Source organism: Haliaeetus leucocephalus, unplaced genomic scaffold, assembly GCF_000737465.1.
Source record: "Haliaeetus leucocephalus isolate CR32 unplaced genomic scaffold, Haliaeetus_leucocephalus-4.0 Scaffold473, whole genome shotgun sequence".
Lineage (NCBI taxonomy): Eukaryota > Metazoa > Chordata > Aves > Accipitriformes > Accipitridae > Haliaeetus > Haliaeetus leucocephalus.
The window spans coordinates 8007305-8024193 of record NW_010972909.1 but is presented as its reverse complement, the minus strand read 5'-3'; the positions used below and the strand labels follow the sequence as shown (position 1 = coordinate 8024193).

At 41.7% G+C, this 16889-nt stretch overlaps 1 protein-coding gene across 1 annotated transcript in view; it reads right to left on the bottom strand.

Annotated features, from left to right (window-relative positions):
• Positions 1-15585, bottom strand: part of LMNTD1 (lamin tail domain containing 1) — a 28004-nt gene extending 12419 nt beyond the window's left edge. Inside the window, exons 1-5 of the mRNA XM_010575461.1 lie at positions 15527-15585; positions 7852-8038; positions 5299-5418; positions 3783-3994; positions 2534-2706 (exon numbers count right to left, since the gene is read on the bottom strand). Of these exons, the coding sequence (XP_010573763.1) occupies positions 2534-2706; positions 3783-3994; positions 5299-5418; positions 7852-8038; positions 15527-15585 (751 nt within the window). The remainder of the gene's footprint in view (positions 1-2533; positions 2707-3782; positions 3995-5298; positions 5419-7851; positions 8039-15526) is intronic.
• Positions 15586-16889: the final 1304 nt, after the last annotated feature.

The window sequence follows — 16889 nt, the reverse complement described above, 5'->3', positions numbered from 1 at the left end:
ATCTGAGATCTTGGATGTTATTAACTTTCCTGGCAGTATTAAAAGGAATAATTTCATAATTCAGTAGTGAAAAGAACTGCCAATGAACCATAAGTAAATAGAGCCGAATTATCTTTTGCAAAGATCTGAGAAAGAGACTGAGGGTATGCAGGTTGCACGTGAAAACCTACAGAAATCAGATATATTTAATGTATGACAGACCACCGTGCTTTGAGTTCTGCCTTCAGAGTCCCCACACTCAGGAGGTAAATCCGTAGGCAGGCCCTCTCTCTCTGCCTGCAGCCCTGTGTCCTGGGCCAACGTGATTGCATTACAGTCTCAGACGTGTTTTGGTTTGGTTTCATATTGCTTGCTTTATTGAAAAAGTTCTTAGTTTTAACAGTTGCAAGCGAAAAAATCTTGAAACCAAATGTAGCTCGTGGAAAGAGCACTGACCTCCATCTGCGGAGGTGTGACAGAAGATGGGAATGTAGCAAATAGGACTGCATGCAGCTCACCCACACTGTGCCGGCAAACTCCCTTTTGCTTGGGAGATGTGCTGGGGGACGTCCTGCATGGGTCTGTAGCATTTTGGGTCCGAAGAGGAGCATACCCATGGAGTGGAGCTGCCACTCCCCCCACTTGCTGTGCTTAGGTTCACATCATGGAGCACTATCAAGTGCACGAGCTGGCTTCCTCTTGAACGAAACCGAGCCAGAAGATGTCCTCCCGAGTCACACCTCAAGCACTCTGGCTGAAGGCAGGCAGTCAGACAGAAACCACTTCGTGCAGTCCAGTGGTGAGCATGAGTGGGCTACACAGCACCCCAGGAAGTTTCATACCCAAAAAGGACCTACGCCATGCAGAGGCAGGTGCCCCCTGAGGGGCCGTTGGACCAGCCTAGAGCTGGGACCAAGTAAATCACCCTTGAAATGTGTACATGGTGGATGCCAGGTCTGAAGCATCAGGGGGTCTGCTCTGCAGATCTGCTTCTATTTGTCCACAGCATTTGCTCAGGTGAACACAACCTCTGATGCCACCAGCACCCCCAGGTGGCAGGTGCCAATTCTCTCTCTGTCCCCAGCTTTTCCCTGCCCAGGAAACTAAGCAGAACAGCTAGCTATGGGGGATGCAGCTCTGCAGAAGACCAGAGTGATACAGAACAAGACAAACTAAGTTTTAGCAAATGAGACAAATGGAGGTTACACAAAATAGACACCTGGTAGCTGATGCTACCAGTGATTAAGACAGAGCAGGAAACAAACCATGAAATTAGGTCTATTACAACTGACTCCATCAGGTTTTAATCTGCTTTGCCTGGATTTAACAGTTGAGAAGGATCTTCCTGACAGTCCTCCCTGGCTGCAGGATTACTATTTGTGTGTGTAAAGCTAAGCAGGTGCATAAACTCTTTCCTGGCTCAAGCTGAAATGCTCTTCCTAGGCTGGCACTCCTAGAAATGGGGAAAAACTCCTGACAACTGCACAGCCACCTACTCACACCAGTCACAGGGTGACCTCCTTAGTATATTCAAATAATTTGACCGGTCTGGTTTTAAATGTTCACTAAAGAAAGAATGAGTACTACAAAGCTGTCTTCAGGAGCTGCATACCTAGTTCCTTTAAAATTAATGGCAGCTGAGCACTTAAAACTTGCCAGTAGTTTAAAATATTAAGTGGAACAATGAGCAAAACTGGAAGACTATACTATAGATCATTAAAACTCCTTTTTATTTACATATTCAACCTAAGCCTTCCTATGTTTCCATTGGTCCTGTTCCTTCTAGTTCTGTTTCCCGGATCTAAGACAGTTTCCTCTCTTGCTGTGGTGCTTGAACTCCCTCGCGCAACAATCATCTTGCTTGTCCAACACACATTTAGCTCTTTTTAATCTTCATGAATCAATCTCTTCAGATGCTTTTTCACTCTGTCATCCTCCCCTGAACTCTTCCCAGCGTGTCAACAGGTTTCTGAGTTTGATGTACCCAAATTACACATTTTCTCACCACTGCTTAATTAACAATTCACAGCCTATATAAGTCTCTTTCTCTTACTGATTCCTAATATTTTGTTTCATTTCCTAAACGCACCAGGATTAGTAACAATAGCCTCCTTACATCTTACCAACATGTGCAGCTCTATAGAGCAGTGGTCTTCCAGGGGAAGTGCAAGAAAATCCATTGGGGTGTGGGAAGAAAATATTTTTCTAATATTAATAAATAAAATTAAATTTAAAAATACTTCACAAATACTGTTTTTTATCTTATCCTTTTAAATTTCTATTCATGTGTATGTTTTATAATGTACATAATATATTATTGCAGTAGTAAATGAATATAATTTACAAATAAACAAATGTACATATATTGGGAGTTCATGTTCAAAAATTTTTTATTGATACAGGTGCACAATTTAAAAAGTTTGGAGACCACTGCTATAGAAGTAAGACATGGTAACATACATGTATTTTAAGTCTTAAGCTATTTGTACCAAAAAATCCACCCTGTTGCCACTGTGCATGCTACAGCATATACCACATCTGCTGGTGAACTCACCTGGCACGGGGTCAGGCCTTGATGACTGACACCGGGACTGCCTGCACAAACTGCTGCCATCATTTCCCATGGTTAGTGGTCTAACCAGAGAAAAGTGAGGGTGTGTGGGAGAGTTTGGACTTTGGCACCAGGCACTCTGATTAGGGAAAAGGGATGCAGAGGTCTTTTTTTCCCTGTAAACAGAAATTCAATTAAGTTTACTGTGTGTATTTCACACATTTTGCACATGCATGTATGTGTACAGGATATAAAAAGTATGTATATTTTATCTATTACTGCATTATTTATTGTATTGCATTAGCATATTTATTATTGTATTTTGCATAGATTTACTGTGTTTACTGCACACATACATTAAATTTATGCAATATACCTAACAAACAGCACACATATATTTGACACATTCTGCATTTAGTTGTAGGTGGAAGAACTGCAACTGCTATATTTTTTGACGTATCACATTATAATTTAGCATTTGCCTTTGGTTATAAGTCTGCCAGACTTGAACTCTTTGCACTGAATTTTTACATAATTTCTCCCTGCTTCTTACTTAGTTTCTTTGGAGAGTTTGAGCAAAAGTGATTTAGCCATTTTTAAGAACAAAGCTTGTGAAGAACAGCCAGTTTAACCTATGCTGAAAACTTCATCTTCTGAACATCTCCAGCCACAATCTGGAGAAGAAATTTAGAGAAGAGCAATTACCCCAAACACAAGAAGGGTCACCCACCTTTTTTTTGTGAAAATATATCCAGATTAGCCAATCATAGTGCTACCAATTTAAATTTGATACAAATGCTAGAAGACAGTTCTGAAGCAATTTAGAAAGCAATGGTTATCTGTCCCTAGCCCGGTTCAAAGCACAGTGGGCTGAGAGAAGATCCACCCTTCTCAAGACAAAGGTAAATAGTTCTGCAAACATCAACATTTTTTGGCTGAAAGCTTTCCAAGTTGTGGTCCCCAAATGGTGCCATCCAAACACTCAAAAGACAATATGTAATAATAAAGTCACATTTTAAGAAGATTTTTACTTGGATTTTACTTTCCACTTACTCTTGACTGACAATGAATGCACTCCTATCAGGAGTTTTGGGCTGGGTTCTTGTTTGAAGGTAAAGGTTAATTCTTATTTTCAAAATTCCAAAGCTTTACAAAAATTGCTTGCCAAGATGCTCATTTAAAAGTGTTCACTTACAGAGCCAGTCTGGCACAATGCTGCAATTACAGAGTACACACAATGAACATCAGATACCTTTTAATGAAGCTTTTTTTTCTTGTTTGGCATTGGTCAGCCTTCTTCCACTCTGTATCAGTTACTGTAAATTCCTGTTCATTTTCCCATCCCTCTTTTTGCTTTGCTGTTGAGAAAGTTGGTATAACAATGTTCTCAGATTTCTCACTTTCCTCTTTCACCGCCCATCCTTGCCTTCTGTTCCAGTAGAGAGGAGTGTACCAAGCCACAGCCTGAAAAAAAGAAAAACCAACGTATCGCTGCTTGTTTATATTCTACATTTTTTTCGTCAAGATAATTGTTTCTTGTAGACAAACTAGGAAGGACTGAAAGGGTAGGGACTCCAATGTATTTCTGAGTTATTTATCATTTGAAAGATAAATACTAATTGCAGCCACCAAATTCCAGCTTTTTTAATTTGGTCTTTAAAATCCATTTCCAGTCTTTAAATATATTTCGAGTAGACTCATCATCTAAGAACCTTGACATTCCACTGCTCCAATTAAGTAAACTGACAAAGAAGGAGAGAAAAGAGGACATGACAATTCTGCAAGTATGTCAAAGGCTGCTGGAAGAAGAAAAAGCAATCTGTTCTCCATGTCCACAGTGGATAGGACAAGAAGGAGAGGACTAACACTGAGGCAGAAAAAGTTAGGTTTAGGCACTAGGAAAGCTTTTCTAAGCATACAGAGAGTGAGGCACTAAAGCAGATTGCCTGGGGACATGGCAGTCTCCATTACCGAAGGTCTTCCAGGACTACCTAAGCAAGTGACAGCCAGGAGCAATCCTGGCAGAGGTAATTACATTTGAAGTTCCCTTTCAACCTCTGATTCCCTGGCACTGATGTAATAGCAAGTATGGCCAAACTGAGCTAGAAGAGGAGTAAATGTGAAAAGGTGAGACCAAAAGTCAACATTCACTTAACAGTTTGTAAGGTGTAAATTACGCTACCTTGGGGAAGCTTTATAACTTACGCTGTTTATGAAAATCACAGGTCTTTTCCATATTGTCACTAGTACGAGTTTATCTAGCTAAAAATGACCAAAACCATAGTTGCCATTGGACAGCTATAGGGTAAAAAATTATCTTGGGCTCTTTCTCATCCCCAAGTCAACACAAGTTTGCCTAAAAATATTCAACACAGTTGCCAATCCGATGGCAGTTACTAATGGGCAGCCATGGGGTGAACAGCCCTGGCCATAGCTGGATCTTTCATGGCTGAAACACAGTGGAAGAGGACAGTGGTCTGGCAATTCACACTTGTCTAGGCCCTACTTTGATTGCTGTGAGGATGTCAGCTTTTCATTCAACAAGTGGAGTCATCAATCTACTGTTTTTCTTCAGTCCTTCAGATCCTAATAATTAACATCCCCACTGAAGCAAGGTTAACAGAGAGAGATCACAGCTTTGCTATGTTTGGATTGCTTGTGCTTAATTCTATAAGGACTTTAACAATATGATCCTAAATCTCTGAAGGAAGTCCAGTGATAAAGCTGTCTGAGTAAGGAAACACGGTGATTTTGCTCAGGGCACTCACTTGACCGCTAGGCTCACAGAGAATGGTAGCACAGTCAAGGGTTGTCCTAAATCTCTCCAGGTCCTTCCAAAGAAAATCTGAGGGAGGTTTGTGAAGCACTGTAGCATCTGCTGCCCAAACCTGCAAAGATCAAGCAGCCATTAGATTAAAGACAAAATGGCTCCTGGGTATTTATACAATATAAGAACTCAGTAAAAGCATCAGGTTTTCCTGTTCCTTTTTGATTTTTGTAACACTGGTCACTATTTGATCTGTGAAATCAAAGCTGAAAGAACTATATTTCAAGACTCGCAGCTTAGTTATAGTGATTATTTTCAAGTATGTCTCATGTGGATTAACAGAGATTAACAAAGGCACATTTTTCAAAGTGTGATAGTAAATCCTGGGCTTTTTGGTCTGGCTTGCTAAGAGTAAGATTAAAAATAGGCAGTTTCTTTTATTTTCTGAATTACCAGGGGCGTTGGAAGAGATCTGTAATATCAGCTTTAAAATTCCAGTCTCTTCTTGATTCTGGATTCCCTCTGTTCGGGGAGAAGCTGTCTCTACTGGAAGCTATAAAATTTTTGTACTTTCATCCTTATACAAAAGATTTAACAATGTTGTGCTTTATAAAGTGAACACAATTATCCGTTACCTTTATCACTATCGCAGTAGCAAAAGGACCCGTTATGCAAGCACTTCTCTTATGTAAGACAACCACAACACGCTTTTCCAAACCATGTTCTTAAAGGTTTTGGCATCTGCCATCTGTGAGAAAACAGCTTCAACCATTTCCTGGGAGCCAAAACAATTCTCATTCAATTTTGAAGGAGAAGTATCTTGAAAAAAAAATAATAACGCTCTCTTCCAAAAGTGTTCACCATGCAGCACTCTGCCAAGGTGTATTTGTGGCTTTTTCACACATACACCATAAGACAACATTGACTGTGGCTCTTCTGGGCCCCGGCAGCCTGCATTTCCAGCTCTTTTCTAAGAGGGCACATGCAGGGATGCATTGATCAGCATTGAGCTTCGTGATGAACATGGGTTTTGCCTCCTTTTATTCTGTGAGGCTTCAATTTTCATTTCAGAAAAAGAAACAAGCACTGGGTGACAAGAGGCTTCAGGCCATATTCCAACCATCTACACTGGCATCTACTTGAGCATTTTGCCTTGGTTCATGTGTTGCTCTCCCAGGGAGCTGGGGCCTGGAAATTCTCCCTAGCTGACTGTCTGACACAGACACTATTGTACATGAATTTTAGATGCTAGAGTTGGCAGCCTGAATACAACCCTTTGAAATTAAACCAGCAGAAATTTTCTGCTTGCGTATGCTGAAACAGAAGCTGTGGTTGACCTTCTACCTCAGACGGCTGTTCACCCAAGAGCCCTTTAATGATAATGGGAACAGCAACCTTGTCAATGACTTCAAGCACTGATTGGAGCACTTCAGAAAGGACTACTTTTGGGGTGGGTGGGAATGTTTGGGGCATCAAAGCCAACTAAGAGGAAACCATTTCTGGGGAGATCTGCAAGGTGTCTTGCAGCCAGCCAAGCAGCCAGCATCTTTACCCAGTACAGCAAAGGCTGTGCCTACTCTGGGTGTGGGTACATCCCAGAGGTTGCTGGAGGCCGCGTGCAGACAGACACCAGCAGACGTTCCTCAGCTACACCTACAACTGAGCCTTGGTCACATCTAGTTCACACATTCAAGCCTTTTGCATTACCATGGATATCAGATGCATGTATTTGTTGTTTTCTATTTAAAGCTTTTCTGGGGTATGATGAAGTCATCTGACTCTTTGCATCTTAGATCCTACCTATCTCTCTAACTCTTATTCAAACTGGCAAAAAGATACATCTGAACTAGCTGGAGGGGAAGTAATTTTTGAAGAGCAGCAGCCCATGCACTGAATTTTTAACGTATAGTTCTGCATGACATCAAAGGAGAGCACAGAATAGGAAACTAAGACACAGAGTGTCATCATTTTGCCTAAAGGCATTCAAGGCAAAGCCAGGAACAGAGTCCCATTGCCAGACAGTGGTTTATGGCTTTCTCTGCTGGGTAACAGCTGTCCTCAGATAGTGGGCACAGTTTGGAAAGCAACATAGTTTTTCTTTTTATTTTCATTTGAGACCCTGCTATAGTGATACCTCAGACTATATGCAAAACTGTATTAATTGCTTCAGTAGCAACACACAAAACTCATTTCCTTTCTAGTTCTATTATTTATGGGTTTCCAATCCAGGGTGCACACCCTTTGTTGGCAAACACTGCACAACTCAATATTCTGAGAGTATGGGGAGATTTTTATGGGAGCAATGGTTGGAAAAAGCAATGCATCAAGCAAGGACTTTCCAGGAGAGCTTCCCATTGCTGTGCAATATGAAATGCTGGACATGTCATGCAAATGCCAGGCTTGATGGACATTAGTAGCTTCTTCTGAATTCATCATTATTTGTGAGTGTTAGCCTTTCTGAAAATACAGACTTAAGTTTGACTCTATACCATCAGGCTAAAAGTGTACCCTAGTCTGCCAGCTGAGAAAAGGCATTCAAACCCCCCACACTCACTGTCACGGTGGAGTTGGGCCCCATCCTGGTCTCGGGGGGAAACCGAAATACAGCCACTAGTTGACCTTGGACGTCCTGCTTCAAGAGATAATCCCCAATGTTTTCCTCTTTTTCAGGGGCACAGTTCAGAATCTTTACAAAATGACCACTTGGATCAATTTCAGCAATTTTCAAATTTCCAATAGCACTGAAAGAACAGAAGTTGATTTGAAAGTGAAAAAACATTGCTTAATTGAAAAAACACATGTATTTCTTTATAACAACTAGCCTAGATGTCAGTAATTAATGGTAAGTAAACATACCACAGGCAGAATATTTACAGCACTGCCATTCTACTTTTTATGCAGTGCCTTTCATCTCAAAAAATCCATTTGCATTAAAATTAGTATGTTCTATTTCTCTTTCACACTTAGGTAGCATCCATTACCATCAGAAATTAAAAGATTCTTTATGGGGCAAAAAATCATCAGTATACCATTTGAATTTGGTTTTGTCTAAATCTATATAGGCTACAACCTCTAAAGCTGCCTTGGGTATTTAGCCTAGTATGATTAGTGGAAGTTGTGTAGTTGACTCCCTTCGTAAGTTTAGAAAATTTCTCCTATTCATCAGTATACCTTTCTCCTCCTGCCTCTCACTGTTTTTTGCCTCCTGGAAGAAGACAAATCTTCATTATTAACACTTTATTATTAACTAACTCAGAGAGACTCCATGCTACAAGACTGAGATTTCATCCCTGCCTTGCTTCAGAATCACAGCAAAGCAGGGTCTGTTTTGCATCTGCAGTAAGATCAGGGACTTCTTGCGTGAGCAGGGAAACACTCAATCTCCCTTAAGCACTGGAAAACAAATTTATTACTTGAGTGTTCCTTTAAGTAGCGCACATGTCAAGGGAGCACTTTTAAACACTCAGTCCCAGGCTGTAATACTCATCATAGGTCTTATTAGACAGGTTGTGAATGAAGTCTAAGAATCATTCAGCTCTTGATATGGCATCTACTGCAATAAATTTTATTATTTAGCACGGTGCAGTATCTTGTCCGTCTTCTGTGCATGTAGTGCTTTTGCCCTTGCCACATTCGTCTTGTTCCAGTAAGTTTAAGTCATAGACCTCTGGGTGTATAGTAAAGGTTGACCCAACAGCCCAGACAGCCTATGTGCTTGCTCAACATAGCCAAATCCTCATCAACAGTGTGACAAATACTGCTCGCCCACCCCAAATAATTCAGCTATGTGGTGTAGCAGTGAGTCACACCTGCTCACAACAGCCAGGCTGCCTCCAGGCTGCTGCTAGCATTGATAGATTTGGAAGCAGAGCCACAGGGAACTGCCCCCTCCCTGGCCAGAGAAGACTGCATTGCAAATGTAACACTCGGGTGCTTCTCTGCCTTCCTGCAAACTTTGGGAACTCCAGAGTGTTCCTCCTCCCACTCAGTCCTGGCCTATTTGTGCTTCACATCAGCAAGGAGAGACCTGGAGAAAGCTCACTGGAGACGTAGAGCCTTGGAGGAGCTTTGGCAGCACAGCCAGGCTGAGGGGCTCCTCGCCTTCAGACTCCCCCCCTCTTCGGACTGCTTGCTTTCATCTGCCTGCCACAGTTAGGCATATTTCTCCTTCCCCCCTGCTCACAGGACCACACTCTAAACTGGATTGCTGAAATAACCCAGTGTAAAAGGTTTGGGGGGGACATTATTTTAACCTGAGCTTTTTTGGCACCCTCCACAAGCTGCTGTATCAGTGCAGCTGAAGGGATGGCTAGCTGTGCTTTAAAACTTTGCAAACTGCCAATGCAGAGAATGATCCTTTGGGATCCCCCAGTTTGTAAGTCATCATTTACACATGCAGTAAACGTGCAGATATGAAATGCTGTGACTCAAATCCACAGTTGCTTTCTACATACATCACTACAGTCCCAGAGCTCCAGCAGTGGCCTAGGACTCCACTGGGCTATAAAAACAGAATGACACCAGCAACCAAGAGGAATCCCTGACATTTTTACCCTCTGGAAGGGTGTAGAGCCAGTTAAGTCAATGGGAGAAAGCTTTTAAACCATACAGAAGGCAAAGATCTTCCTGATCTCCCATTTCTCTCTATCTGTGCGAGGAAGGTGAAGGAAAAGTTTTGGGTGCCAAAATGTATCTAGGAGGAGGACAGGAAAAAACAGATGAGGAAAGACACCTCCTAAAATGGTCTTAAAAGATCATTTAATGGTGTAACATTGCAAACAGAATCCTGGTTGATAAAGGAGTGAATAATGAGGGTCCAGGGTAGTGTAACTTTCCCTAAACAAGACCTCAGGTTGAACCTAGTGAAGCCAGAGAGACTTGGGAACATAAAATGGGGCTGACAGGAATTTCTGATACAACACACAGGACTGGTAAAGGAGCAAATGATAGGACATGGGAATTCGGTGTTGGAAGCTGCTGAACACAGAGCTGCCAGCTTGCGTCCAGGCAGTCCACTGCCTCACAGCCATGCTGGCTGAAGGAGAAGGTCAGATTCAAAGATGCAAGAGTTAAACAGCAAATTTGGCTCAAGATGTCTAAGGATGAATGCGGCAAGAGCTGTTAGTGATAAAGAAGGGTAAATGGGCCTGATCATCCTTCAATCTCAAATGCTTCTGAATCAGTTGGGCACTCTCCTGTGCCAGCTCAGAGAGCACAGTACTTTTGATGGGCATAGGATGTGAATGCATCATCAAGCAATTCTCCTTCCAGGCATGAAAATATAGCTTGCCTCTGTGGACAACTCCCAGTACCTAGCAGAGCCTAGGAGAAGCTGTTAGTTCTTGATGATCCTACTCTGGGTAGGATTTCCAAGGTAATGGGTCTTTGGCATCTCCCTTTTGTTCCTGGGAGAAGCCATCCCCTGACTCAGCCCAGGATTAACAGCAATCTTTATTCTCTGCCTGTACATCCGAAACAGAGCCTCTAAGTCAAGAGCTCCTTTTTTGTTAACACATGTAAATCTAAAAAAACCCTCTTTAAGAATCAATGTCAGTTTTTCATATAGGCATGGGGTCTGCACATAGCAAAAGAGTGAAGTGGAAGAAAAGCAGAAAGGAAGGAGAGCAGGCAGCTCCACACCTGACACCAGGGACCTTGACTCCACTCACCACAAAACTTAAGAGCAGGTATAATTCTCCTCACTTGTAAGAGAAAGTGAAGCTGTCTCATACACCCTCCTTCACACTCTTTTCTGCTCTTTTCCTGAGACATCTATCTTTAGTCAGTCATCTTTGCTGTGTGTTTCTTTGAATTGTAATTGGATAATCTTCCAGATTTTGGGGGACCCCTTTGTCAGAGGAATTCCTGGAGATATAGCCCTTATTTGATGAAATTCAGAGTGGCTAAATTAACAAAGGACTGACTAAAGATAAGATTCTTTGTTTGAACTGGAAATTCTGTTTTCCAGCAAGTATTTTTAAGAAACTGTCACCCTATAATAAAATACGTATGCTTGTACCTTCATGTTCCAGTATATTATTTTCTGCCAAACAAGGCTCTGAATTTATTAATATCACGATCTATGTGTATGTCTCATTGGGAATTCGGACCTCAGCCTGTGCGCTTCCTACCCTCGACCTTAAAAATCCCAAATGTATAGGCACCATTTGAACTAATTTCCCCAAACCCATTTGTTTTTTGCACTCTAAGTGTACATGCAGCTCTTAGTCCCGTGCCAAAGCCCTATACATAACAGGGGGGAGGGAGCTGGTGGGGAAAGTGAGACCTGCAGAATTTCTCTAAGAACTTGTACAGCCAGCTAGCTGCTGGACCGCAACAGACTTTTGTGAGTTTAAGAGGGAATAACTTCTCTAAGGAGATGTTCACTGAAGGCTTCAAAGCTTTTTTAAGTAAGTTAGTTTACCTTTCAAAATAGTGGACCAGCTCCTGTGAGACAGGAGCTAAAGTGCGTGGTGGAGAGGTTGGTATGTGTTGATGCTATGTGCTAATATTCTCTGGTGGAACAGAATCCATTTTCTATAATGTACATAGCACTGAACACTGCAGAGGGAGGAAAAAATGTCAATGCTTTTGGTAGAATGGGGTGCAACAGCCATGGACCTAAGACCTGCCATTAGGATGCCATTTGAACTGCTCCTCTCTGAGCTGATAGAGGTAGCAACGAGGCATTTTAACCACAAAACACGCCACGAATTCAAGTCTTTCTAAGCACCTAAGTCTTTAAGAAAGTCACAGATTGATACTGTTATTACGCTGGGAAAGGCTTATGTCCAGAAGTATGAATCTATTTATTTGTATGGCAACAGATTTAACTATACTAGAGGGACAGGACAGGAAAAGTCCTGGGAGAAGGCTCAGCTCAGTCTTTGTGAAAGGCTGTGAAACATTGCATACCTAGTAACTGTACACAACTGTAGGCCTGAAATGCCAAGGTTCAGCTGAGATCCCAAGTGCTTTACAGATCAGGGCTTTAACTTAAGCCATCCTTAGTATGTAGCGCATGCACTTAGTACAAAACAGATATCGATTATTTTCAACAGCCATGCACAGAATTTCAAGTAGCAGTTTCTATTTTTCTTGTTTTCTGCAAAACAGACACCCCCAAAATACAGCAGATTTAACACTGCTCAGGTGCAAAAGCCAGAGAAAGGTTTAGGGTGACATTCACATTGAACAGACGCTATGGCTGTCTCTAAGCATCAGTGCCAGAACAAGTGACAATACTATTACTTTCCTTGCACACAGCTGATAGCTGAAAATCCTAATGCAGTGAATCCAATCCTGATGCCACTGAAAATCCAGATGCCACTGAAAATCCTGATGGCTCAACTCCCATCCTGTTCTCAGTATGACATTAGTTAACAATCTAATTAAACATGTAAGCTTCAAGGTGCTTTAAGAATGTTCACATATTCTTAAAAGCAAATGGATGTAAATTAAACTCGACTATAAACAATAAAAGCAAAATATCCTAGTTGGCCAAAACCACATATTGCTACTAAGTTTACGTATACTTGTACTGTGGCTTCACGACAAATCCGATCCAGTCATACTACTCATCAATTCTCTATAGAAGTATTAGTAAATTATGTGTTCACACTGTGTACACTCAAAGGATGTTGTATAATGCAATACCAAATTAAAACATTGGGTATTGTGTACTACAATGTAATTTTATTTATTTAATGTGTATAACAAGAAAAGGTACAGTTTAAATTCAAACTGAGTGGAAATAAAAAAAAAAGTGCTAATGTGCTGGCATCGTGGAATACCATAACAGTAATGAATCAAATGAGAATTAAAAGAATTGCGTAGTTTACACATTTAACAAGTTTAACCACACACAAAGCAAACTGTCATCACCTTTTACTCTTTATCTTCAACAATTAGCAGAGCTAATGACTTCTTTTGCTTTCTGTAGGAGACAAGATGTGATTCAATCCCCACTGGAGAACAGTTCACACAATACAAGGAAATGCATAAAGGGGAAGGTGATCTCTTTTATCTCCTAATGTTTATTTAGAGTTATTCTCCCCAAGCCCAGTCAAACAGTATGGCGTATCTCATTATTTGGAAACAGCTTTAGAGTTCTGAACACAACTGGAGCTTTCATGCTGGCTTTCAAAGGTATCTTTTCATGGCTCTCCTTATAATGTCCTGGGAATTACACAGATCTCTTTACGGAAACATATGCGAGGAGCACCATGGGTTTACAAAGACTAAGTCTATGAGAAAAATGCATATAAAGTTGACGGAATTACAAAATGAATGAGAGCAGGGAGACCAGCAGGCATCAAAGAGCTGGGAGTCAGGAAAGCGTTTCATAAAGTGCCTCTAAAAATATTATCTCCCATTGGCTTAGACATAAATACTGTCACAGGAACTGTCTGAAGGACTGCAAACAAGGAATAATAATAGACAAGGGGCTTGCGTCTCATATGTTCCCTATAGGGACAATGGGTAGCTATCATTTCATGGAGCATCTCCACTTGTGATGTGTGAGGGGGAATAAAACAGCTGGTTAATAAAATATGTAGATAACATTAAGTTGAGAGGAGAGGGTAGGGGAACACAAATGAGAGCAAGAGAAATAATACAAAGAGCCCTAGAGAGCTTAGAAATATGGGCAGGAAATAAGTGAGATGCAGCTCTTGGAAAATGGTACACTAATTTATCAGGGGGGAAATAGCATTCACTGGAGGGAAAAGTATGGAGAGCAATAATGCTGAAAGAAGGCTAGGAGGAAGCCAATGACGCATTTGCAATCTGACAGAACAAAAAAGGCTGCTACGATTTTATGGCACTGTCCTTGTGGAGTAAGGAGCACGGAGTGGAAGATTCCCCTTGTGCAGCTGTGGAGAGGGGAAGCTGGAAATACTGATCCTGATGTTCACATGCACCAGTGCCTGGTGTGACCAGGCTTCACTGACTATACGAAAATTCCTCCTAGGAGTAAATGCAAGTAAAGAGAGTTCTCCCACTTCTAATACAGGCAACACAGAGTTCATCCACTCCTCAATCTTGGCCTGAGGCACCAAACACGCAACCTCATCCATGATGCTTTGTTTTAAGTACTACTCTGCTGGAAACTCTGGATTTAGGCTGGCATGAGACCAGAATAAAATGCACTGGGTTCATTTTAGGACATCTCATCACCAGAAAAATCTTGACAATTAACAAGGAATTATAGAAGGGTACAAAAATGATGAGGGATCCAGGGGCTAATTTGTGGGGAAAAAAAAGTAAAAGAGCTAAGATGCTTGTCTTCAGTAGATAATCGCAGGGACATGCGATACCAGAATGGGTATAGCAGGTGGGTGGAAAATCCCCAAAAGGCAAAGGCTTTGTGCAGCTGAACTATCACCAATTAAATATCATTGCAAAAGGAGAAATGTAGATTGAATATTGTGAAAGCAACCTTAGCAATAAGCATGTTCAAAAAATCCACTGAACAACACAGTAGGAAGTAGTCTGTAGCAGACAGTGTCTGCATAGGGGCTAGCCTTAAAATGGGACTTGTCAACTGTTGTCATTTCTCTGAAGGAGACAGATTCAAGATAACTGAAACCAGCTGAGGATCTGTATTGATATGTCTTTCCCACCCTTAGTATATGTGAAGCTAAATTAAAGACGGCAAATGCCTTTTTGGGACAACTAGCTTCTCCAGGAGACAATACTTTATTTTTTTAATGGGATTTCTAGGTGGGTGTAAACCACATACAGCCCAGTTCACTCCTTTGGCTGCCTGTCACTGTCTCAAATAGTTTCATGCAGCCCACATGGTGGGACCTTCTGAAGTATCCTGCAGTATCAGTTCTATTCTTGGATTCAAAATTAGGTGGGATCAGTTGAAGACAAGGCCAAACCAGCCATGAGGTACCGTGTTTCTGCTCCTTTTACAGACTGCCTTCACAAGAGAGGTATCTTTGAATTTGTATTAACAAACATTGATAGGGACATGGTGAATGAAGGGTGATTTATCCTTTCTGAGAGTGAAGTCCAATTTGGGGGCAGTTGTCCCTAAAGCAATAAGTGACATCCTTACATTTCAAAGCCTTTGATGTTCTCCAATATCCTCCTGGATAATGACTTAGTCTCTTATCAAGGGTTTGCTTGTGTTTTGCAGCTCCTCTGAAGGAGATACTGCAGCAAACACTATCTCTTCCCTACAAAAATAACCTCAAGGAAAGCCCCAACTGTGCCTGTACCTGGATGCAGACTTTTGGTAGTCCTCATAAGCAGAACATGTCCTTCCATGGTTCCCCATGCATCCAAGGGTCTGGGCAGTCTTCCTTGAGTCAGTAAACAAAGGGCTGAAGCGGTTCTGGCATTGTCCTGACACCATCACTGAAAGACTAAGGTTTCTTGATGGAGCAGAGTTCCACTCTAGTATTTCAATACCATCTTTGGGCTGAGCTGATGAGCAAGCAAAAGACAAAGACACTGAGTTGTGCAATATTAACAGGAAGACAAATTATGAGAAACAAATCTTTTTTTTCTTTTTTTTTGTAACAAAAATGGAACATTTAATTTCCTCTTTGCCTCTAATTGCAAAGCGATGCTTAGCAAATGCTCCTCTCAAAGCATTAAACCCGTGGCTATGAAATACAGCACAGCTGGTAAACTGAGTGTTTTCTTACTGACATGTAGATTTATTACCTCACTGGAATTACCTTAGGTAATGAAAAAACAATAAATTATGCCATCAGTGATATAATTGTCATCCTGCAATTTCAGTGCTGTTAGACAGCATAGCATCAGCTGTGAGTGGATAATGAATGTATCAAGTCTCCCTTCCAATTACAAAATGAAAGTGATAACCTCCCAATCCCCTTTTTGTTCCCCTATTCAAATACAAGTGTTCAACAGGGGCTATGCAGGACTCCCCATCCTGGCAAAGGCAGGGAGAACCAGAGAGAGGGAACATACCCAGTGAACCTGTCTTTCACCAGGAAAACTTCTCTCATCTCTCACATCAAAGTCCCCCCAACAAACTAAATCCTTTTCAGTGCCTGTTTCTCAGACTACCCATTTGAGATTTCCTTCAATATTTTGAGTATTGTACGAGACTCACATCACCAGGCAATCTCTAACCAGATCTGGTGGGGCAGTCTAAATTGTGGGGGGACATGCATCCCTCAGCTCATCTTAGCTCTGAAATGACTGGAGCACAAATCAGCTTTACTCGGAAGTATGTCTGGGTCAGACAGCATCACTGCAATGCAGATTAGCCTCACCAGCTCCCTGGAAGTGTCATCTACAGTGTTACGTTTTTCCATATGAGGTTTTGTAATCCGTCCCCTTGGGATACCTGGGGAAGCACCGCTCCAGCCCTGGGACAGTGGTGCTGGTTCACCTGCCTGTGTTAAACTAGCAGTTAGTGGCAGGCAAGGGTAATAGCACACGAGTAATAAGGAGGTGAAATGCTGCAGCACAAGCGGTCTAAAGAGAAACCTACAGCTGGCATACAGTTTAACAGAGGGTGACCTTGGTTGAGGATGAACCGAACTAGGAAACATGAAAGAATGGCCTTTGGGCTTTTGGTAGCAGAGAAACAGCACAAAGGGCAAC